The sequence below is a fragment of the Neoarius graeffei genome, chromosome 2 (assembly GCF_027579695.1).
Source record: "Neoarius graeffei isolate fNeoGra1 chromosome 2, fNeoGra1.pri, whole genome shotgun sequence".
Lineage (NCBI taxonomy): Eukaryota > Metazoa > Chordata > Actinopteri > Siluriformes > Ariidae > Neoarius > Neoarius graeffei.
The window spans coordinates 121,009,462-121,035,139 of record NC_083570.1 but is presented as its reverse complement, the minus strand read 5'-3'; the positions used below and the strand labels follow the sequence as shown (position 1 = coordinate 121,035,139).

The following is a 25,678-nucleotide window of genomic DNA, read 5'->3' as shown; positions in this document are numbered from 1 at the left end:
GATCGATTTTGGAGCATAAAGATCTGGTATCGGAGGTATCGATGTTTCAGTATCGATCCGCACATCACTACTGAACATGCACTGATCACGTGTGTCAGATATACGCTTTCCACGGGCTAACGGCGCAATTTTTCCCACGCCTCGAGTCAGTCAGGTGTGCAACCTGTTCTTGACAAGTATTTTGCCCGTACTCCTCCCCCAAACTTTCCCCCGGGTTCACCAAAACCCTGCGGCACAGCTGCGAACTAGCACACCCTGTGACCTGAGCGTGTCCAAAATACTTATGGCGGGTTGTGAGTGAGGCTTAACTCAGAATTCGAGAGAGACGAGAACAGAGATCCGAGGGAAAGATGAATTGAGAAATAGCAGAGAGAAAACGTTGTTTAAGACACAGTTTCTTGGTTTAAGTGAGATTATTCAACAGATTACAAGTGCTACACTTTCAGTAAAGTTATATTTGAGTAAATAGAAAAGTTTTCTGTTGAAACTACAGATATTTTATGTTTTTTGATTTGAGAGTGCTAGCTGGAGAGTCTAGCCTGATGTGTGACTGACTAGCATCAGACCTGCTTTCGGTATTCTGCTGAATTTTGTTGAAAGGCTGTTGAAGATTTCCTTTCTCAGTTTGGTACATACTACATGAACTTTTATTTGCTTTGAACCGAATGCTTCATTGGACATGGACAACACATGCAATGGTGAGAGAGAGATGGCGAGCTACCTAAGAAACAGCCGAGATGAATTCTACACAGAGGATTAGCCCGACTGGATGCGTAACGTTAAAACTCAGTTAGAAGCTGTGCCCTTTATTGTCCTCCTCCATCTCTAATTCTCACTCATCTCATCTCATTATCTCTAGCTGCTTTATCCTGTTCTACAGGGTTGCGGGCAAGTTGGAGCCTATCCCAGCTGACTACGGGCGAAAGGCGGGGTACACCCTGGACAAGTCGCCAGGTCATCACAGGGCTGACACATAGACACAGACAACCATTCACATTCACACCTACGGTCATTTTAAAGTCACCAGTTAACCTAACCTGCATGTCTTTGGACTGTGGGGGAAACCGGAGCACCCGGAGGAAACCCACGGAGACACGGGGAGAACATGCAAACTACACACAGAAAGGCCCTCGCTGGCCATGGGCCTCGAACCCGGACTTTCTTGCTTTGAGGCAACAGTGCTACCCACTACACCACCGTGCCGCCCCTCTTAAACCTAATCAATATATTTTATTTGATCATAAGCCAAAACATTACTTAATATAATAGTACCTTATTTTTTGCATTTTTACAACTTACATTTTTACCTACAACATAAGCTAGATGTACTTTCATACAATAGTAGGATTTTAATTTAGGATAAAGCAAATTTTGCTACAAATTTTGCTACCAAATTTTGCTACAGTCCATGTTGTTTACTTAGAAGTAAAGACAGGAATATTATTTTCAAAAAGACCTTTTACTGTGATGTCCTTTCAAAATATGCATCAACTTTTATGTATCTTAACAAACCTGCATTTATTGCAATCAGTAAAGCAGTGAGTTTTACACATCAATAGGGAAAAAAATATTATGATCTTTTCCGTGTTTTTTTTTTTAAATCTATTTTTATCTGGGCCTTATTTTCCCAGGGTTTGGGGTGTAAATAGGGTGTTTGACAGGAACAAGAATCTTTTCAGTCAGTCCACTGCTGAAGAGGAATGGTACTGTACCTGGCAACCATTGAACAACTGCTGCAGTGTAATCAAATGGGGCAGTTGTGCACGTCAAATATGTCCATTAAAGGATTTGCTTGTTTTTGACACTGGCAGGTTCAGATTGTTATTATCGGTGCCTGACAACATAGGATTCCTACAGATCTACATTTTGTTAAAGTGTCAGATCCATTTTGTTTCACCAGAAACAACCGTTATATTGCTGTGTTCAAAGTCATCAGACCCCACTGACCAAAACAGTCATTTTAGAAGAACAGAACAGGACACAGGAGCGATTAGTCTACAGCTGCCTTGGTCGGTTCATTATTGTTACCGTGACTTTTTCAGCGGTTGTAGATCAGAGCTGGAATAAAAGTCCTACACAATCACACAAACTGCACTGATCAAGGCAGCAGTCGACCAACAACTCCTGTGTTCTGTGAGGTCAAACTGCACACAGTGATATAACTGCTGTTTCTGGTTCAACAATGACCTCACTTTTCTATCGATAAGATCTTAATATTCTACTATAGTACTATTCTAATACAACAGTAAAGTCTATCTCCATAGAATTCCTATCCATACGGTTGTGGATCGTGGACCAATTGGAAATATTTTTGTCCAATCAATCATTTACCCCCAAAAAACACAGTTACCCTTTAACTGCATAACTCTTAACACATAAAACTTGTTTGTAAACTTCTTCTTTAAAACTTGAAACATGTAATAGCCATTAAAATGTATAAAAACAGTTTTTAACAGTGTTAAAACATGGCTATCCTTTGATAATATGACCAGACTGTACGAATGTCACATTATTTTGAACCACTATAAATGCGAGATCCAGAGACCAAACAAATGAACCTTGGAAAAAAGCAGTTCAATTGTAAACTTCTATTATCGTGGAATATATTTGAATACAAGCTGTAAAACAGACCAAAAACATGCTGTATACAAATGTCTCTCTTGGACTAATCCAATATTGAGAGCTTTACACTCAGACTGAACACTCTGCGAGTCATTTTCTTTGGTTCTATCTCCATGAATATTTTCTGCAGTGCATCAAAAGTGTGTTTGAGCTCTCTTGGATAGCTCAGGTTTAGAGCATAGATGATGCCAAATAACATGGCACATGCATGTGCGACTGATGGCAACTTGTTGAGGACTTCTTCACCTTCAATAACAATCCCAATGTCATCTGGTGGCTGGAGAAGATCCTCCTCCGGCCGGATGACAAACGCTGCCATTGTACATCTCTTGAGTGCTGTTTCTGCTTGATCCCACTGAACAACCTGATAAAGGACAAGCCATTTATTAGAGAGCCATTTTGATGAAACTAGTGTCTGATGTAACAATATAAAAAATTATCCAATATAAAAAGTGATCAGCACAAACAAGTCTCCCAATTACATATGCATAAAAACCTTAACATTAGTGATATAATGATTTCAAAATGTTATGACTTGCAAATAGGGTGACCACCTGCTCATAAGCCCAAGGGGGGACAAGGGGTATGTTTTTGAGGGACAATGTGGGACGCCGCCCCCACTGCGCCGCGCCAGCCGCTGGAAGACTCACAGATAGTGGTTTACCCATTTCTAGCACATACTACCTTACATGGTATATCAATAATACCCTAATCTGCTATTATTGGTGATGTACCGTATGGTCATGAACAGGCCACCAAATGTGTGTGTTTTTTTTTTTAAATAAACATTCATAATATTTTGACCATTCAATGACTTGACAGACACACTTCCACTTATGATTTACTGAAGCTACTCAATTTTATTTATTTTCCATTACAATTTATTCACTTTAAATCAATCATAATATAATATTGAGTCTGAGGCTTTGCAGTGCATCAGTACAGCAGGAATAGTGACAAGTCTCCATTTAGTTTTCAGTGGATTAACAGGAATTGTAGTGGCTCAGCACCACAGAAACAGTAGAAAAAAAGTCTCTTAACTCACAACCACAGCTCTGTGCCACAATCTCCTGCCTGATATGATATTGCGTGTTGGACAGTGTGATACTCGTCACCTCTGCCGCAGTCACTTTGTCAGCTAGAGAGTCGTTTTTAGTAGGTCGGAGGAAAGCATCCATAGATTTAGACGTTTCTTTCTGTTGCACACGTTTCTTGTGAGTCTCCGCGAGCCTGTGTCATTTCACATCGTATTCCCCGCCATGTCCGATTGAGAAAGAAGATGTTTTGCAAAGGTCACAAAAAGCCCTCTCGGTATCCCCCTCAACCCCTTTCAGCCACAAATATTAATTTTCCCACTCTTTCCTGTACATACACCTTCTCTTTTTAACTGGAGGTGGGGAGCCTCACCTGCCGTCTCCCCGGTACCTTTCTCCGTTTTTTAATATGAAAGCAATGCATGCGTTGCACCTGCGTCCCTCGTCACTGTCTGTGCACGTGAGTGCGGTGTCATGGCAACAACAAAAAGTTGACAACAACCAGTCAGTTGTGAGGGGTGTGTGTGTGTGTGTGTGTGTGTGTGTGGTTTTGTTCTACAGTCTATAGTGGCGACGGTGGTGTGCTGAAATGTCAAGTACTCGTAATATTCGTTTGGCTGCCTGGGTGGCCCGGGGAGAGCGACATCCCCCTCAGCAAGCATCGATTATGCGGGACACGTTCTGAATTTGCGGGACGCATAAATTCGGCTTCAAATGCTGTACGCGCACGCGCTATGCGGGACAGGTGGTCACCCTACTTGCAAAGCCCAGCAGATACCTCCTCAGAGGATTTTCTAAATATGTTTTATCATAACATTTGACTTTATCGCAAGTAAAATATTGATACAAGTACTGATAATAGCTATCATGTATCCTATATAGCTATATGATTGTGCGGCTTCGGTGTTTTAAAGGGTTAGTTTGGATCTAAACTAAGTCACAAACTAACCGATCAGGCAGTAGTAGACCAGCAACTCCTGTGACAAATGGGTACTATTTGTATGTATTAGTCATTTAGACACCAAAAAATATTTTAAAAATAGGGCTTAAGTGTAAAAATGCCAGTTTAAGAGATTAATGCAAAACTACTTCCCAGATACTCCTTGATGAGTTTGTCCACATCTTCCCCAAGGTACACAATAAGACACTTCAGCAGACACTCTCTCTCTTTAAGTTCACCTCGAGGGTCTCGGTAGCGTGCAAACACACACATACAATCGTGCTGTTCAGTTTTGCAACTTGACTGAAGATGCAAACACTACACAATGCACAAATGGGCAGTGAGCATGGAAGTTACACTAACTGTAATTTACAAAGGTATGAGGAAACTTGTTCAAAGGCCTGTCAAACTCAAAACATAAGCGTAGTACATAGTTTGAGTTTGTAATCTAACTCCATAATCAAATGTGTTTACAAAATTAACATTGAACAACTCCTCCTATTTCCAATGTGACTATTTATATGAAATAAGGCAAACTATGCTCTAGCAGTGTTTCCACTTTATTTTCACTCCATTTTCCAGCAGCAGGCCACCACTGCAAAGTGAAGCAGAGTGAAGGAGAACAGATGGGAGGAGTGGAGGCTTTCAGTAAAGTGGAGGAGTCCTTAGTGCTGAAAAAAATCCGAGAGGAAACACTGTGTATTGAGCAAGTACATCCTCGATACAGAACTTTGAGTATATTCTGGGTCTTCTCTCTAACAGCTCCTGCCTTGTTTCTGATGATCTCGATCAGCTTGCTGTGGTGTTTGTCCAAGGACGCCAGCAATTACAAGTTGGAAGAAGTAAATGGGTTTATACTGTATGAGACAAAAACAAAAGTGATTTATTTTTTGGCACAATAACTGCAACCATTCTTTTAACTTTAATATTTTAGATAAAGCCCTGTGATGACCTGGCGACTTGTCCAGGGTGTACCCCGCCTTTCGCCTGTAGTCAGCTGGGATAGGCTCCAGCTTGCCTGCGACCCTGTTGAAGGATAAAGCGGCTACAGATAATGAGATGAGATGAGATGAGATTTTAGATAAACTTTTAAGGCTATGCAAACCTGCATGAAATTACTTAAAGTTTTGTAAATTTATTTAATTATTGTTATTGCATGGTAAAAAACAACTTGCATTCCACTGGGAGGAAGGTACCATGCCACATTAGTAAGTATACGTCTGTGGTAAAGTCTAAGCTATTTTCTAATGTGCTGCATTTTTATTTTGGGTTTGTCGTTCCTATTTAAATATACATGATAATAATATTCAAAGTTGTTCATTTTGGGACTTACCAAATTGGGCAATATGGCTAAATTTGTCAGGAAATAACAGCAAACCTGTAAACACAAATAAAAAGGGTGAGATTTCACATTTAGTTCTTTGCTGGGACAGTCAGCATTAACCAGAGCTATCACTACAGAATAAACTATTAAATAGGCTACACTGGTGATATAGCACTGAATTAACATTACACTGAGAGATGAAAAAGTGGAATATGATTTTTTCCTTTTATCTAATTATATTTTTTATTTGTTTTCATTTATGCTTTATCTGACAGAGAGACAGGAAATGTAGGGCAGAGAGAGGGGATGACAGGCCTAAATTCTTCCTCTGTAATCAGTACTCACTGTCTCGTACATAATCCATTCTTGTCATTTTTATATGTTTAAAATAATAAAAGTATTATTCATAGGATTCCTTCTAGAGCAAAAAAGGCAAAGTCACCATACAAGAAATCCCAAGATAAGTGATATGCCTAGATGAGAAAAAAAAAGTCTGTAGGGCACAGAAAACTGTCAATCACCTCCTGTCAACTTCATTATTTAGGAAGAAAATCTGGTCTGCAGGTCTGCAGCAGGCATCAAAGACAAATCGGCTTACACAGGAACATAAAAAACAATCTTGAAGTAAACCACACCTTAAGTAAACTCAGGGAGACTCCTGCTACACTGAACCAGAAAGGCAAAGTGATGCAAAGTGCAGTGCAGTGACTCAACGGTGACGAGCGGTAAACGGAGAGCTTCCCGTGGCTGTGTGAACGTAGCGGCTGAGGATGAGAGACGCAGTAGAAGAACATGCATCACCTCTGTCAAATTAACATAACCTTGGTTTATTTTTTTCGCTGCCCGGTTTCCATCAAATCCTGCGCTCTGATTGGCTGGCAAGCGGGTCTGTATCCTACGATAAGGACCCCGGTTATGGACCTCTGGCGACTCGCTCGTTCACAACAACAACAAACATAGTCGCAATTTTTGTCAACCTTTATTTTCACATTTCTCAGGAGAATAGCATTAATTTTATAGCATGGACAGTGATAACGACAGTCTTCACAGCGAAAGTGAGTTTTATTAACTGCAAATGTAACTGAGGAAGAAGAAATAAAAGAAAACACTTCAGGAGAAAGCTAAAAACCTGTAACTTACTAACGCCGAGCAAAAACATGGCTGAATCCTGAATGACTCCTATTTGTATAAATAGGGGACTACATAGGTGGCAAAATGTAGTTTTTTTCCTGCCATGGAAGTGCACTTGTATACTGAGGAGGAAGCCATTTGCATTACAGCCGTGAATGAGGATTCAAAATGGTGGCTTGGCTCGGTTTTCCCTTTCGGGCGCTCTCGTTTTCTGTTAGAATTTGGTAAAGAAAAAAAAAATTTATTTACCAGCTTAAGGTCGGTCCGTATGGTGAAATACCGTGACCTCGGCCTTGAATACTGACCTCAACCCAGAGGCCTCGCTCAGTACTTTCAAGACCTCGGTCACAGTATTTCACCATACGGACCTCCCAGCAGGTAAATAACATACATGTCTGTTAAATGATAACATGTATTTCAGTCATCAATATGAAAAAATGCGTCCATGAAGTTTCACCTTCTCCGCCTCATGGCTGCCTGCTCTGTCTGTCCGTGTGTGTGTGTGGCGTTGGAGCCCAGCCGCCCAGCCACTGGACTCCAACCAACTGGTACATGTCCGGACCGACAGGCCCTCTCGGTTAGTTAACTAAACTAACTAACATTATAGAAAAACGAACCAGGCCGACTCTGAATACACACCTCACCTAACGTTGATTAACCGCACTGACACACAGCCACTTATTACCATAGTTCTACACTATGCTAACCGCAACAACTCCGCAGACTTTCCGCATCTTTTAGATGAATATATGTTGCTTGTAAAACTGGGAATGTTAACACATATCCACCCCTGTGTGGATGTGCATTCCAAATGTTTCTTTATATGAAAGAAAAATAACATTAACAGCAATATTAATTTAACTCTGCACTTGAACAACCTGGTTTAGCTAACGCGCCAAAATAAAAGACAGTTTGTGAAGAAACGTTAACTAGTTGGCCATCTGCCACCAACCACAAATGTGCATGGAAAACACAAATTACAATTAAAATAAACAATTTAAGAATTCTTACCTTATTTAGAATAACTTTTTGGTGCAACAACATTCGAAGCGAGGTAATGGCGGACTGCTGGACATGGAGCAACCAACCGCCTGGTGACATCACGTGGTCACCTGACACGAGATCTTCTGGTTTGAAGTGAAAGGTCACTTCATGTAAAATTATTTTTAATTTTGTTTGTGGGAAGCGTTATTTACATTTAGGCAAACTGAAAAAAAGCAGGTTTAAACCAGAAACTATGATTTTCGATTAGACCAAAGTACAAACGTACTTCAAATGAACGTCTCGGTCGTTTCACTTTTTTCAGTGCAGGAACTCAATATATACTCAATAAAATGTTCGTATTGCTTGTACTGGATGGATCCCACACAAAAATTCCTCTGTGTAAAGATCTTACACTGTGTTTTTTCTCCACTGTACATTGATTGCAACTCTCAAAGATGCACTGTGTGTTTTTTTTTTTCTTTTGTAGAATTGACAGGTGGCTTGATGCCAGGGAAACCCCACATGAGTACAGTTTTATTGATGAGGCTGGATTTAATCTCATTAAAAGAAGGAGAAGGGAAATTAACGTTACTGGACAGCGTGCCACTGTGGAAGCCCCTGGGCAGAGGGGAGGCAATGTAATAATGTGTTCAGCCATGAGGGAACATGGGGTTCTCACTGCCATGCCACTCTGGGCCCTGACAGCACAGCACATCTGTTGAATTTCCTCGATCAACTTCATGAGCATGTTGAACAATGAGAACAAAATGATGCTGGAAGGTCAGAGGTGTCACAATACATTGTGATTTGGGACAATGTCAGTTTTTAGCTGCAGCCATATTTAACTTGTTCAGTGACCATCCCGGGTTTTCCAATGTGTTCTTGCCAGCATACTCCCCATTTCTCAACCCTACAAGAGAATTCTTCTTAGCATGACAGTGGAAGGTATAAGACAGGAATCGGTATGTTGGAGGGAATATTTTAAGGGCCATGGAAGAACCTTGTAGGGACGATGTTTGAGAGTCTATCAAAACCTGGTTGAGAAACAGCTGGGTATCTTTCCCTTGCTGCCTTCAGAGAGCAAACATCTCATGTGATGTGGATGAGGCTTTGTGGCCTGACCCCACCCAAAGACATGAAACTGATGGATGAAAGCTCTCAAATACTGTAAAGTGATAAATTATTCATTTCCTTACAGTTGTTCTTGTCATGTATGAACTTTTCTTTTACTTTGCAATGATTTTGTAGTTTTACAGCATGTACAGAACTGTTTTTTTTTTCTTTTTTGCACATCACTTTACTCTCCTGCAGTATTATTTTGAACAGCAGTGCATTTGAGAAAAAAAAAAAAGAAACTTGCTCTTGCATATGGTGTGCCTGTACACTTTCATTCTGGCATGTTGAGTGCCGGGCGGCATGGTGGTGTAGTGGTTAGCGCTGTCGCCTCACAGCAAGAAGGTCTGGGTTCGAGCCCCGTGGCCGGCGAGGGCCTTTCTGTGCGGAGTTTGCATGTTCTCCCCGTGTCCACGTGGGTTTCCTCCGGGTGCTCCGGTTTCCCCCACAGTCCAAAGACATGCAGGTTAGGTTAACTGGTGACTCTAAATTGACCGTAGGTGTGAATGGTTGTCTGTGTCAGCCCTGTGATGACCTGGCGACTTGTCCAGGGTGTACCCCACCTTTCGCCCGTAGTCAGCTGGGATAGGCTGCAGCTTGCCTGCGACCCTGTAGAAGGATAAAGTAGCTAGAGATGATGAGATGAGATGTTGAGTGCCATCATTTAAAAAAAAAAACTTGATCATGATGCCATATTTGGCTCCTGGGACTCTCAAAGTTTGGGTGTCGTGTCCTGAATTGATTTGGGTCGTGTCTTGTGGTCATTGTGTATGTGATCATTTTTGCTTGCTTGTGTGTCTCATCTGAGTAAATGTTTGCTTTAAGGGACAGAGCAAATGACTTTCAGTTGACTGTTTATGTTTGGGCTGGAAGTCTGTAATTTGAACAGATGAGTGAGATGTGATAATATTGTGTTTAAATGTTTGAGAAAATGAGGTCACATTCAGTAAAATGTGTTTACGCAACTGAAAAAAAAACTGTCATCTTCATAAAAGGGGGAGAAGGGGAAGGAACATAACCAGCCACCAGGCCATAATGAATGTCCCTGGTCATGCAGTGAGGAGGAAATGTGACCACATGTGCTGCCATCAGCCACTGTGGGGTCCTCCACCACCATGCCACACTTGGTCCACAGAACACCACACTTCTCCTGCCTTTCCTTGATGATCTGCAAGATCCTGTATCCCAACTAGATCAGAGGGAGTCAGCACAACCAGAGCAGGCCTACTATGATGTCATTTGGGACCATTTCCACTGGGCTGCTAGAGTTCATCACTGGTTCATGAACAAGATTCAGTAGCATCTTTCCACCTGCATATTTTCCTTTCCTAAACCCTAAAGAGAAGTGGTTGTTGCTGTTCTTTCTTTTTTTAATCAGCATGGTGGTGGAAGGTCAGGTCAAGTCAAGTTTAATTTGTATAGTGCTTTTAACAATAAACATTGTCGCAAAGCAGCTTTACAGAATTTGAACAACTTAAAACATGAGCTAATTTTCTCCCTAATCTATCCCCAATGATCAAGCCTGTGGAGATGGTGGAAAGGAAAAACTCCCTCAGACAACATGAGAAAGAAACCTCGAGAGGAACCAGACTCAAAAGGGAACCCATCCTCATTTGGGTAACAACAGACAACATGACTATAACATTAACAGTTTTAACATGAAGTCAGTTTTGCTGATGTTATAAACTCTTCATGAATGGAAACTTGAGTGCAAAACTGTTCATGACAACTGCAGTCCGAAAGTTAGCAAGTCAATTGTAGTCCTCAGCCATAAAAGCATTACTGTAAGAGTCCAGAGCATCTTCTAAGTGTGACTTTCAATTGTCCACATGGGGTCATCCTCCACAGGAGCAATGCGATGAGACTGCAACCAGACACAGGGCACCAGGATGGATCAGGCAGGTCTGAGGGGCAGAAGAGGTTCAGCATCTCGATCTCAGGACCAACATGTAACTCAGAGGGACAGATTGGGGGGGGGCAGGTTGTTAGGTATGGCCAATGTCACCTCAATTATAAGTAAGAACAGTATACATATTGCCCTGAGTACAAGCAGGGATTCCGGCAAAGCTAACTATGACAGCATAACTGAAGGGGGAGAACCAGAAGGTAACACAGCATGAGGGAGCCCCAGGACATAAAGCAGCCACCCACTGCACCATCAACAAACTCGAGTGAGCAAGCAAGTGGGGCACTGACAGCTCCCTACATCCCAGTTTCCCAAAACAATCGATGTCTGAGGACCCTCCAGATCTACTCCTTTACCTCATAAACAACATTAACAAAAGGCTTGACTAAACAGATATGTTTTCAGCCGAGACTTAAATGCTGAGACTGTGTCTGATTCCCGAACATTACTTGGAAGGCTGTTCCATAACTGTGGGGCTTTGTAAGAATTGGGAGCCAATGCAGTGTGGATAAGACAGGGGTGATGGGGTCATATTTTCTCGTTCTAGTAAGGACTCTTGCTGCTGCATTTTGAACTAACTGGAGCTTGTTTATGCACTTATTGGAACATCCAGACAGTAAGGCATTACAATAATCCAACCTGGAGGTAATGAAAGCATGAACTAGTTTTTCCGCATCATATAGTGGCATTAAATTTATTAGCAATATTTCTGAGATGAAAGAAAGCTGTCCGGGTGATGTTATCAATGTGAGTTTTGAATGAAAGACTGGGGTCAATAATCACGCCGAGGTCTTTTACTGTTGCACGTGAAGAAACAGAAAGGCCATCCAGAGTTACTGTGGAATCAGAAAACTTACTTCTAGCTGCATGTGGTCTGAGTACAAGTACTTCAGTCTTGTCAGAGTTAAGCAAAAGGAAGTTAATAAGCATCCAGTGTCTAATGTCCTTTACACATTCCTCAATTCTATTAAGCTGGTGTCTCTCATCAGGTTTTGCAGAAACATACAACTGTGTGTCATCAGCATAACAGTGGAAACTAATACCATGTTTATGAATAATATAACCCAGAGGTAACATACATAAAGAAAAAAAGCAATGGACCCAAGACAGAACCTTGTGGAACACCAAACTTTACCTTAGTATGTCTAGAAATATCACCATTTACATCAACATACTGATAGTGATCAGTAAAATAAGATCTGAGCCAGGAGAGGGCCGTTCCCTTAACTCCCACAACATTTTCTAGTCTATCCAGAAGAATGGAATGGTCCATGGTATCAAATTCTGCACTAAGGTCAAGCAACACAAGCAGCGAGACACAGCCCTGATCAGACACCAACAGTAGGTCATTTACTATTTTAACCAGAGCTGTCTCTCTGCTGTGATTAGGTCTAAATCCTGACTGACACATTTCATGGATGTTATTCCTATGTAAATATGAGCATAACTGCTGTGCCACAGCTTTTTCAAGGATCTTGGAGATGAAGGGGTATTTGGGTCCATAGCTGATCCTAAGAGAAAAATTTATTATTTTTAGAAGCGGTTCAATTACTTCAGGTATTATCTGTTTGAATAGATGTGTAGGTAAGGGATCTAGTCCACAAGTTGAGGCTTTTGATGCGGTGATTAATGAAAGTAATTCACTTTCTCTAAGGGGAGTAAAACATTCTAATTGCTGACCTGATACAGTTATATTGTTAACTACAGGGTCACTTACATTGTCTGACCTTAAATTAGTAGTTTGAATTTTTTGTCGGATATTCTCAATTTTGTCATTAAAAAAAATTCATGAAATCGTTGCTACTACATACTGCAGGTGTGCATGTGTCTATAGTGGACTTATTCCTGTTTAATTTTGCTACATTATTAAATAGGAATCTCGGACTATTTTTGTTATCTTCTGTTAGGGAGGAGAGATATGTTGATCGAGCAGTACTAAGAGCTTTTCTATACTTCAGGAAGCTCTCCTTCCACGCTAATTTGAACGCTACCAATTTTGTTTGACACCATTTATGTTCCAATTTTCGATTGGTCTGTTTTAAAGTGCGAGTGTCAACATTATACCAGGGTGCTAATTTTTTGTCTCTGACCATTTTCCTTTTAAGAAGAGCAGAATGTTGACTCTAAGCATTCAGTTGCCTGATCAAGTTCTGCAGGGGCTGACAATGACCCAATCAAAGTTGATAACTATGGGAGATCATTTATAAAGCTCTGTGCAGTAGTTGATGTGAATGTACGTTTAATACAGTAGCGTGGTGAGGTGCATATATTATTACTCAGACATAGTTTGAAAGAGATGAGATAATGATCTGAGATAACTTCAGACTGTGGAAGTGTGGCTATATTTCCCATATTTAACCCGAATGTTAGTATTAGATCGAGGGTGTGACCACAATTATGGGTCGGTCCTATGACATTCTGATTAATCCCTACTGAATCTAAAATGGACACAAATGCTGTTTGCAAAGGGTCTTCTGGGTTATCGAAGTGAATATTAAAATCTCCGACAACTAAAACTTTGTCTAAGGAAATAACCAGATCTGAGATAAAATCTACAAATTCAGAAAGAAACTCAGAATAAGGCCCTGGGGGCCTGCAAATAATTAGTCATGGAATTAACTGAGTAAACCTATTTCTCGAGGCTACATACATTATATGAGTATGAAGCACTTCAAATGTATTAAATTTATAACCAGGTTTTTGTGTTACACCTAGATAATCATTATAAATAACCGCGACGCCTCCTCCTCTGCCAGTTTGATGAGGCTTGTGCATGTAACTGTATCCAGGACGACTCGCTTCATTTAATGCTATATAGTCATTTGGCTTAATCCATGTTTCAGTTCAACAAAGTACATTAAACTCCTGATCAGTAATGAGTTCAAAAAAAAAAAATACCCTATGGGCGCTGTGTGAGACGGCTGCCTCTCCAGTAGCTCTGTAGTTTTTAGCTCTTTAAACCTCTTTTTTCCACCATTTTTTACTTTTCTGCTCTTCTTACGAAGACGTACTGTAGTGTGTTTTACTTGTATCACATGGATATTTTTAACTTTAACACGCAACCAGGAGCCAGTTTTCTCACTTATTCGACAGAGGGGCTGCGGGCCCTGAAAACAATGAGACGAGCCGGGATATGACACCCCATCCCAGCAGAGTTGAGGAGGAAACCCAGGGGCTGCAAAGCTGGAGCTAAGCTAAAGGCTAGGCTAGCGGACAACCAGCGGCACTGCAAACCATCCATTCCCTTCATTATCATGGGGAATGTGAACTCGCTGCCAAGTAAAGTCGATGAGCTTTCCGCTCTGAACAACCAGCAGATTTATCGGGAGAGCAGCTTATTTATCTTTACGGAGACATGGCTAACACACCTCGTACCAGATGCTAACATGGACCTGCGGGGATTCACTGCTGTGAGAGCCGACAGAGACACTAACACATGCAGGAAAAGCAAAGGTGGGGGACTCATCATTTATGTTAACAACCACTGGTGTAACCTGGGACATATCTCTGTAAAGACAGTTTTATGTTGCCTGGACTTGGAGCTGCTAGCCGTTAGCCTGCGGCCATATTATCTGCCAAGGGAGTTCAGTCACGTGATCACCATCTGTGTTTACATTCCTCCAAAGGCAGATACAGCCGCTGCATGTGAGAGGATTCACTCTGTCACAGCTAGGCTGCAGACACAGCACCCTGAGGCATTTATCATCATTTCTGGGGACTTTAATCATGCTACTTTGGACTCTACTTTGGCTGCTTTTTACCAGGCTGTGGATTGTCCAACAAGGAACAACAGGACAATTGACTTTCTGTATGCTAATGTGAGGGATGCATACAGAGCCACACCCCTCCCCCCACGAAGGAAGTCTGACCATAACCTGGTTCATGTACAGCTGAATTACACCCCCCGGTTCAAAGACAGCCTGCAACAACTAGCTCCATCAGGAGGTGTTCCCCTGAAATGGAAGATGCCCTCAGAGACTGCTATGACATCACGGACTGGGATGTGCTGCTTAGGCTACATCCACACGACAACGGCAACGAGATGTTATTAAAAAAATATCGCGTCCACATGGGCAACGGATCAGTAAAATATCAGGTACATATGGCAACGCTTGCTGAAAACGATGCAATACACATGCCGCACCTCTAGGGGCACTGTAAGATGGTCCCATCGGAGACACCAGAACAATAGAAGAAGTAAGGACGCATGCGCATAAACTATTATGCGTGAGACTTCATATTAGCCACAAAGTCAGAAAAATCTGTTCGTAAAATTACATTATAATGACCAAATACAATGAAAAGTATTTTTCCAGTCTCACCTGTGAAAGGTAATCCCATGTGATCTCGTTTGGACGGCAAACCTGTTGGTACAGTTAAACGCAGCACATGAACGAGGCATCTTTATTCTCCACTTTGACCCATCCAATATGGCGGCGAGGATGACATATGATTCTACACGGAAGGCGGCGTCTTTAATGGTCCGGAATAAATTGAATGCTACACATTGATGGATTAATTTGTTCTTCTATGCCCTTTTTGAGGAATGTATTGTAGGACTTAAACCAACATCTGAAGAGGTGAGATCGCTCCTTTTTTTTCCCTATTTTTGCTGGCGGGATTGACTCTGCCCTAAGGGCTATTCTCTCTCTCTCTCTCTCTCTCTCTCTCTCTCTCTCACTTTGCACCATTACACAATAAATATTCCCAGTGAAAATATTTTGTAAGCGCATTTCATGAACCAAGTTATAGGATTTGTTGACAACTCGCATCGAGTTCATTACACTTCTACCCGGCGTGAAGCACATGTTGTTGTGATGTCATCGTAAACAAATCCGTTCTACTCATCCAGACGACTTCGCAACGGTGCCGTTGCCAGATCTTTCCACTCTGGAACCCTTTCTCAAAAGATTTCGTTTTGGGGCACCCAAAACGCCGGTGCCGTGTGGATGCCAGGCCGAAACGATAAACAATTTTATCGGATTCACCTGAATCCGTTGCCGTGTGGACAGGGCTTTAGCCTACACTGTGAAGACATAAAGGGGCTGACACACTCTCTGACGGATTACCTTAACTTCTGTGCAGATGTGGTCTCCCCTGCTAATACTGTATGGTGTTACCCTAATAACAAGCCATGGGTAACACAGGAAGTCAAAGCTGTCCTCAACAGGAAGAAGGCCGCCTTCAGGAGCAGGGACAGGGAGGCGATGAAAACAGCACAGCAGGAGGTAAAATGCTGCGTGAGAGAAGCGAAGGACAGCTACAGGAGAAAGGTGGAGCAGAAGCTGAAGGAGAACAGCATGAGGGAGGTCTGGGAAGGTGTGAAAACCATCACAGGCCACAATACAAAGACCAGAGTTGTTGAGGGGACAGTGGAGAGGGCGAATGAGTTGAATGACTTCTTCAATTGGTTCAACCAGCCCACGTCCCCCCACCCTCTCCCTCACTGCAGCCATCTCTCCTTCTTCCCTCAACACACCTTCCCCCAGTCATCACAGCAGCCCCCTCCTCCCCTTCATCCCCCCCATCCCCCACCTCAACACAGACTCCTCCATGCATTACTGCAGACTAGGTCAGAGGTCAACTGAGGAAGTTTCACCCCTGGAAAGCAGCAGGCCTGGACAAGGTGTGTCCCCGACTACTGAAGACCTGCGCTGCTGAACTGGGTGAACCACTCCAACGCATCTTCAACCTCAGCCTGCAGCTGTGGAGAGTGCCCACCCTCTGGAAGACATCATGTATCATTCCAGTTCCCAAAAAGAATCGGCCCAGCGAGCTGAACGACTTCCGACCGGTGGCACTCACTTCACATCTGATGAAGACGTTGGAGCAGCTCTTCCTCAGCCTCCTCAGACCCCAGGTACAACATGCCCAGAACTGTCTGCAGTTTGCATACTGGGTAGGTGTTGGTGTGGAAGATGCCATCCTCTACCTGCTACACCGAGCCCACTCTCATCTGGATAAGGGAAATGGCACAGTGAGGATCCTCTTCTTGGACTTCTCGAGTGCCTTCAACACCATCCAGCCCCTATTGCTTCAGGACAAACTGAACAGGATGCGAGTGGACCCCTGCCTGGTCACCTGGATCTCCAGCTACCTCACTGACAGGCCACAGTATATCAAGCTGAAGGACATAATGTCTGACACTGTGATTCGCAGCACCAGAGCACCCCAGGGTATGGTGCTGTCCCCTCTTCTCTTCACCCTGTACATGTCCATGGTTCTCGACCGGAAAAGGGTGGCTTGCCCTCTCCAGGTTGGTGGAGAAGTCCTGCCTCAAGTGGAGGAGTTTAAGTATCTCAGGATCTTGTTCATGAGCGAGGGAAGGATAGAGCGTGAGATTGACAGGTGGGTCAGTGCAGCCTCTGCAGTGATGCGGTCACTTTACCAGTCCATCGTGGTGAAGAAGGAGCTGAGCCAAAAGGCGAAGCTCTCGATTTACTGGTCGATCTATGTTCCGAATCTCACCAATGGTCATGAGCTTTGGGTAATGACCGAAAGAACAAGATCACGAATACAAGCGGCCGAAATGAGTTTTCTTCGCAGGGTGGCTGGGCGTTCCCTTAGGGTGAGAAGCACAGTCATGCAGGAGGAGCTCGGAGTAGAGCCGCTGCTCTTCCACATCGAGAGGAATCAGCTGAGGTGGCTCGGGCATCTTTTTAGGATGCCTCCTGGATGCCTCCTTGGGGAGGTGTTCAGGCATGTCCACCTGGGAGGAGGCCCCGAGGAAGACCCAGGACATGCTGGAGGGACTATGTCTCTTGGCTGACCTGGGAACGCCTCGGTGTTCTTCCCGAGGAGCTGGCCGAGGTGTCTGGGGAAAGGGAAGTTTGGGCTTCCATGCTCAGACTGCTGCCTCCGCGACCCGGCCCCGGATAAAGTGGAAGAAGACGAAACGAGACAAGAAGATCAATGTAATTCTCCTATTTTATTTTAAACATTGGTCAAATATCTGTAACATTCTGCATTCTCTGCAATTTTTTTACCTTGCGCAATACCAGAAAAATTCATTTGAAATCAAGCCATTTGAGGTGAATTGGTCCACCTCTGAAAAAACTTTGCATTTGAATTTCCTGGGAAACATTGATTTTTGTGACAGCATCTGTGGGACGCCTCCCTCTGAATCCTACGTCAGCACTGGTTTGTTTATGAGAAAACGACCTGGTGGTTTTCTGCAAATTTCTTCAATGTTATCACTTAATTATTAAAATGGTTAACTGATGTAGCGTAGGAGGGTGTAGCAACACCAATCATGATGGGATTAGTACTCATTATTTCCCAAAAGACCGGACAATGAGAGTGAAATGGGAGCACTCGGTCTACACAGACTGTGCACTGAAACCATGCAAAGCTCGCGCAGCCTGCTGGCGCTTCTGCAGGTAACGTCACGAATCTGGCTCCAGACTCCATACATGTCAACCTTTGGTCAATCAAACCTGTATAACCAACCTCCAAAATCCTTATTTCCCTTATAAAATCCTTATAAGATGCAAATTAAAATAATTTACCTAAAATTTGAATGATAATTAACAATGATATATCCCAGTTACTTTTTATTCAATATTAATAACAATAAACCTTCAGAATGAATACAAAGCTCCATTGTTTGACAAACACAAAGTGCCACTCTAATGTTCTGAATTGTACTCCATGACAGCTTTTTTAGCACTCTGCACCAATACCTCACTAGGCTGCATGTCACAGCAAGTGTCCGTGTTGATCTTACACTGCAGTAGGCCAGGTCAGTGTGTCTGCATTCAGGTTCTTTCTGCTCTCTGTGTGTACCTTCCTGACTTGAGAGAAAACTCTCTCACAGTCAGCATTACTGTAGGGTAAACAGAGCACTGCCTAACTTGAACTAAAACGCCCACTACCTTGTGTTTTCTGTCTTTTCCAGTTGTTGGCATATCAGTTTTTGAGCACGAAAATACTGTCATCAGTGGCTGATTTTGCCTTTGGCTTGCATTCCACTGATGTAGTTTCGATTTGAAATGTTCTTTCACATCATACACTCCCGATGCTGCAACTTTGATGTCACGCACACACAGTGTGCATATTCTTCATTTTTGGAGGCTGCCGGTTGGATTATGCCATTGAAAAGGTCCTTCCATTCAGGGAGAAACCTACCGCTGTATTGTGTTTTGAATTTCTTTGCTGGAGTGCCCATTCAGAATCTTTTCAGTCGCTAGTGAAAGTCGCTCAGGTGGGAACACGCGTTTCAAACAAAATGTTACTTCACGGTAGGCGGGATTCTCGCAATGTGGTGTGCGAATGATCAAAAGTGGAACGAAGTCTCACTACCACAAGATAATGCACGATTTCATAAGACTCTTTACTGGCTGTATTGCAAGGATGGATGGCAGTGGAGCAGACAGAGAGCCAGAAAACTTCTTCCTCCAAAAAGATATTTTTTTATTTTTTCTATTTTCAAAACTTTTCTTAAAATAGTGCAAATATTTACAGTGCACCAACCAAAGGTTCAAATTGCCAAAAAGAAAACTATACAAACAAAACAAGAAACCACAAAAATAAAGAGGCTTCAAGTTTGCCAGACTAAATCAAAAAGACCCTGAACAAAACTACTAGTCAGACAAACCCCAGTACCTTCAAACAAGATGTTCCAACCACAACTGAGGCGCTGGAGCTACTGCAGAACTTGCATACCCACAGCCCCTCCCACATTTGAGCCCAAATTGCAAAATTAATCAATCAGCTAAATAATGACATCCTAAATACAAAATAACAATTTAAAGAAACAAACACAAAATATACAAAAATCCAAAATAATTTTCTTTAACCAAAAACCCTTCAGTGCATAGTAAAATACATATTTCCCCAACACCAGTAAAACACCCGTTAAAATAGTCCGTTCCACCAAACACCCGCGAAACCCCTCCAGAACAAGCCAATGGTACAGTCCCTTGGTTTCTCACAAGAAACAGGAAGTATGTGGAGTTCGCGTGGTGAGTTACTGAAAACCGTTTTGTGTTATAAAAATGCTAGAACTAAATAAACTTGACGTTAGAAATAACCGGTTTGTACGTGTGTTTCCTAGACCATAGACAATGCTTAACAGATGGGAGATGAAAATGCTTAGAAATGTGTGATGCGTTTTGAGTGGAGCCAAACAAATTTTGCTAGAATGCCAGTAGGCCTTTCCCTGCACTCGGAACAAATGCTGCTCTCATTAGAAACTATGGCAAACGGTGGAGTATGAAATGTGTTAAAACCAGTAATACCCATACAGAAAACAGTAATGGAAATGAAGTGCAACTCACAGCGACAGGTCAGCCAAGATGTTTGAACGTTGCCGGCAGATTGATGCCTGTGCGCTGTGCGCTTGCGTGAGAGGTGTGTGAAGGTGTGTGCGCACGAGCGTCACGGCTCACTCCGTGACAGGCTGTCTGTACTTTCTGTGGTGTACAGTACGTTTGTAAATGTTATGTGCTCTTTTATCATCGTGGGAATTTATTATAGCTCTAAATAAATATTGAAGTTTTTTAAAAGAATCCGTATAACTTTATTTGTACGTCCGTATACTACATTTATTGAATCAAATCCGTATAAAATACGGACATTCCGTACAGGTTGACATGTATGAGACTCCCTTGGGATTTTTCCAGACCCATTTTGTTATTTCATTTTTTTTTTTTGCTGTTGACAGATGGCCTTGTGCAAAATTACCCTTCTGGATGAGTGTGGAAAGGGACATACTTTCCTCTAAAAAAAAAAACGAAATTGGTCCAGAATATGCACGTTAAGGATAGATGAGGCAATTGTTTTTTCTTCTTTCTACCCATAGACAGAACAGAAAGAAGACAGTTTCCAGTTTCTTCTTTGTCATGAGGTCCCCCCCCAAATAATAAACTAAGACTGCTGATTGTATTACCACATGAGCTCCAGCGTTCCTGATGGAGTTAGACCAAACATGTCTGATCTACACAGCTATCATCTTGGGCGCATTGTGTTCTTTTCTGCTAGATAAGACTAGTTTCCTGAATATTCCTTGTTGTTATCTGAGTGTGTGATTGTAAGAGTTGTGCACTGTCTGTGAATCAAGTTTGAGTTGTGTTTTTGTAACTGTAATAAAATCTACAGCCATGTGGGCATCGCCCAGGGGCTCGGCAGTGCCCGTCCCATTGGAGTGCATTGTGTGTGAGTGAGCTGTTTGTTGTTTGGGGGAAATTATGTGGATTTTCCAACAAACTAAACAAAAACATACACACAGGAATCTCTGTGGAGTTTAAATATTCTCCAAAATAAGAGGAGTTTAATTCACATGTTTTCCTTCATGCAGGATTTGACCCTGATTTGATAAACTCTTGCAATCAGAGAATAGATTCACATGTGGTTTAGTGGAAATATTAATTTGTGTATCATCTGCTAAAATGAAGTGGGTCAGTAATGGATGCGTGTGGACGCCCTGTTTAACTGGGACAGTGTGTGATCTGAATGGACCTCTAGAGACAAGATGCAGACTGTCACATGGATACGATTTAGGTGACTTTAAATCTGTACCTGAATGTCCCATAGATTTAAAACACTTGTGAAAATCGGTACTTAATCAAACAAAATAAGAGTTGTAGCTAGAACCAGAGCAGGTTGAGTTCTGGGTCCAGTTCTGATAGCAAATTGAGTTCAATAAAGCGAAACAGAAGGAGTCAGTTTTAACCAGTAAAACTGAAAGATGAGTGAAGTGAGAGAGAGATTTACATGGAGACGGCTGAGTGATCCTCTTTCTCCCAGAATAGAGCAGCACTTTCACCAGATGTTCAACTTCCTTCAGCCAAACTCACTGAAGCACAACACACAGCACTGAATCTCCAGCTAAACACACTCTCTCCTCACACTGATAATGACTATTAACTCCAATAAAAGAACACACAATGTCCAAAATGAAGCTTTATTTCAGCAGAGCAAAACTACAGGAAGAGCAACAGGACAGTGAAGAGAGTAAAGACAGAAATGTCAGCATTGTGTAGAATTGAAACTCTATTGTAGATGGATGTGTAAGCAGCTGAGTGTTGAATTCTATCTTGGAGCTGTTAGCCTTCACACTGGCTCTTTCTGAACGTGACCGGATGATTGACGCCGTCATGGGAGACGGTACAGACAAACTCCTCCCCCTTTTCCCAGAGTGCTTTGCTGAGGGTCAGGGTGCTGCTGCGTGTGTAACCGTCCTTCTTGTGTTCTTCTGCGCTGGTCAGAACCCCGTTCTTCACCTCTGAGCCGTCCACTGTCCAGCTCACCAGCGCCCCCTGTGGAGAGTAGGCAGACAGCAGGCAGAGCAGTGAGGCCGATCCCTCAGACAGCTGCAGAGAGGAGGGAGGGAGCAGAGACACGGAGGGCTTCACCGTGGGACCGGCTGGAGACCACAAACACACAATAAACACACACATTTACACACGCTTACACAACATTTACTCATTACTGCTGATTAAGAGTCCAGACTGGAGACATTCATGTGTGTTCAGTAATCAGTGCAGTGATCCACACTGTTCTCACATTACTGCAGTTCAGGAGAAACTTCTGGAAACTTCTATGACCTTCAGCAGCATCTATAAACTCTACCCATAGACATAAAAACAGTTCCTAACTCGAAAACTCATTAAAGTCTAAAAGCTTTAGGCTTAAAGTCATTTGGCTTCAGGTCCACGAACAAACAAAGAGAACATTGCTTGACCCATCAACAGAATTTACACAGACTGCTTTATAGAAATGTCCGTGAGGACAGAAATTATATTTAACTTTACATCTAATGTTATCAGTGAAACTGATGGAGAAAAGAAATTGCATTTTAGAGTTTAAGGAAAAATTAAAATCACTTACTTTTGATGATGAGTTTGGTTCCTCCACCGAAAGTCCACCACAGTGATACATTCTAATGAAGCCGTCATACAAAAACCTCTGTTACACTCCAGTGACCACACACACACACACACACACACACACACACACACAGAGTTGTGGTGTTTGCATGTGTGTGCTGTGTCACTGCTGCACACACTTTAAGAGCTGTAGTGCTGATCAGAGTGTGTTCAGTCCTTTCAGAGCCACTGACACGCAGCACAATGATGATGGTACTGATTCTTCTGCTGGGGACACTGGGACTCCTCGCGCACCGTGAGACACTCTCTTTACTTTTATTATTCATACAAATCATCACATCACTCTCACACTCACTACTACATTTGTTTCCATTCTTTTAACTCTGCATCCTTTTCTTTAGAGTCCTTTGGGGAAATCGTCCTGACTCAGTCTCCAGGATCTCAGTCTGTTTCTCCAGGACAATCTGTTACTCTCATCTGTACAGCCAGTCAGGGTGTTAGTAATAACCTCCACTGGTACCTGCAGAAACCTGGAGAAGCTCCTAAACTCCTGATCTATTATGCAACTAATCGTCAGTCTGGGATTCCAGATCGTTTCAGTGGCAGTGGATCTGGTTCACAATTTAATCTAAAAATCTCTGGAGTTCAGTCTGAAGATGCAGGAGATTATTACTGTCAGCAGAGTAACAGCAATCCATACACACAGTGTTATAGCGCCGTACAAAAACCTCCCTCAGCTGTAGAGGAAGTGCTCTGACTCAGAAACACACACTGATCTGAGAACAGCTGCAGAGCTGCTAAAGCTGCACTCCACTGAACATCATCAACTCAACCCCACTACAGCACTGAGCACTTTCATCATTATTAGCGCTTTAATAATTTACAATCAATAGTTAATTTTTTAAACATGATCTGATAGTTTCTTCATCAGAAGATAAATGTTATATTTACTAAAGTAATTCATCATTAGTGTTATTATCGTATTGTATAATGCTATTAATTATAATGTAAAATAATGACTTGCTGCTCTCATTGTTCATTCATTCATTCATTCATTCAGTCTCCTCCAGAAAATGTCAGTTTCCTTTTCCTCAGTTTCCTTTTTTTCCGAATGTGTTGCGGATCTGAAACTCAGGAATCGATGTATTTTACCAAAGAAATGAAATTGACTGACAGAACATGAAGTATCTTGGGTTCATTCTGTCTGCAATGAAATACAAGTCACAGTAAATTTAGAAATCACTGCTTTCTTTATTTATTTGCATTTACCATTCAGTCCCAGCTTTTTCTGATTTGGGGTGTAGAATAGACCCTGTGATGTGTTGCTTTAATTGTTGTCTCTGTCAGATCTTGATCATAGACTTTTTACAAAACTAACCATACTCTACCCTCTGGTTTACGTCCCTCCTACACATTCCACCCCACCCATGTGTCCCTACCAGCTTTCAAACCAAACCTATGCCCTTGGCTGCAGAGCTGCTCTCCACTGAACCTCATCAAATGTGTTCATATTTAAAGAAGAATCATTCCTGAAAAGCAGAAAACTCTTCATCAGCTGTTCCTTCTGTGATGAAAAGTCCGCTGATGTGTCTGATGGTATCTGATGATTTCCATCTTCTGCTAAGATCAGCTTTAAGACACAATCCAGTGCGTAATCATTAAATAATATTCAATATTAATACATCATTTATTATCTGCAAAGTAAACCCACCAACCAGCCTCCTTTTCTCCCTGAACTTGATCAAATGCAGACTGTTGTACAGTGATGTGGTCACTAGATGGTGTTGTAACAGAACTGGACTCGTGTTGATTGGTTACTGTGATGAAGAGAAGCTGGATAGGGGATTTGAACATATACTTGGCTGTCTCATAAAATAAGAAACTCTGTGGTTGCGGGGGCGTGGTCAAGCGCCGGTCTGTGACAGGAGGGCAGAGTCAGGGACGGTGAGTGGCAGAATCACTACACCTGACGGCAATTAACCTGTGTTTGTGTGTCTTCCCAGTAACCCCGCCCTATTTAAGGAGGCAGAGGGAGAGCAGAGGGGAGCTTCCCAAGACAAGACGACAGTGTCTGTGTGTCTCGTATTCACGTCTTGAAATTGTCAAACTGAAAAGTACAGTAATAAAGCCTTCTGATACCTTGATCAGTCAGAATCTCTTTTGGGATTCCAACTCGGGAGATGACGCGGAAGAGTGCCTCCGCAATACTGCGTGCTGAGATACTGCGCAGAGGCACTGCTTCCGGGTATCGCGTTGCATAGTCCACCAGAACTAATATAAAGTGGTACCCTCGTGCTGACCGATCTAATGGCCCGACGAGATCCATCCCAATTCTCTCGAACGGGGTCTCGATTAAGGGAAGAGGGCGCAAAGGCGCTTTTGGAATGGCCGCTGGATTTACTAACTGGCATTCGCGGCATGCCGTACACCACCTACGGACATCGCCGCGAATCCCCGGCCAATAGAATCCGGCCATTATTCGGGCTAGTGTTTTATCCTGCCCTAAGTGTCCAGCCATGGGAATAAAGTGAGCCGCCTGGAATACCAATTCCCGGCGGCTCTTCGGAATTAACAGCTGTGTGAGTCGCTCTTTAGTTTGAGTGTCCTGCGTCACTCGGTATAATCTATCCTTCATAACTGTGAAGTAGGGGAAGGACGGGGTGGCGTTCGGCTGGAGCATTTGACCATCGATTACTCTCACTTGGTCAAACGCATGCCGCAGAGTCTCGTCTCACGATTGTTCTAATGGGAAATCCGCGAGGGATTCCCCAATAGAGAGAGGAGGAGCCGGCAGCT

General features: G+C 42.6%; 3 gene segments (V, D, J or C); 2 read left to right on the top strand and 1 right to left on the bottom strand.

Moving 5' to 3' along the window:
• Nucleotides 1–25,678, top strand: part of LOC132882207 (Ig kappa chain V-III region MOPC 63-like) — a 193,532-nt gene that overhangs the window by 32,005 nt on the left and 135,849 nt on the right.
• The window catches only part of LOC132882210 (Ig kappa chain V-III region MOPC 63-like), a 202,077-nt gene continuing 198,342 nt past the window's right edge, over nt 21,944–25,678 (bottom strand). Inside the window, 2 exon segments of the V gene segment in view lie at nt 21,944–22,419; nt 22,884–22,921. Coding sequence covers nt 22,100–22,419; nt 22,884–22,921 — 358 coding nt within the window.
• LOC132882211 (Ig kappa chain V region Mem5-like) overlaps nt 23,072–25,678 on the top strand; it is a 127,583-nt gene continuing 124,976 nt past the window's right edge. Inside the window, 2 exon segments of the V gene segment in view lie at nt 23,072–23,177; nt 23,284–23,578. Of these exon segments, the coding sequence occupies nt 23,126–23,177; nt 23,284–23,578 (347 nt within the window).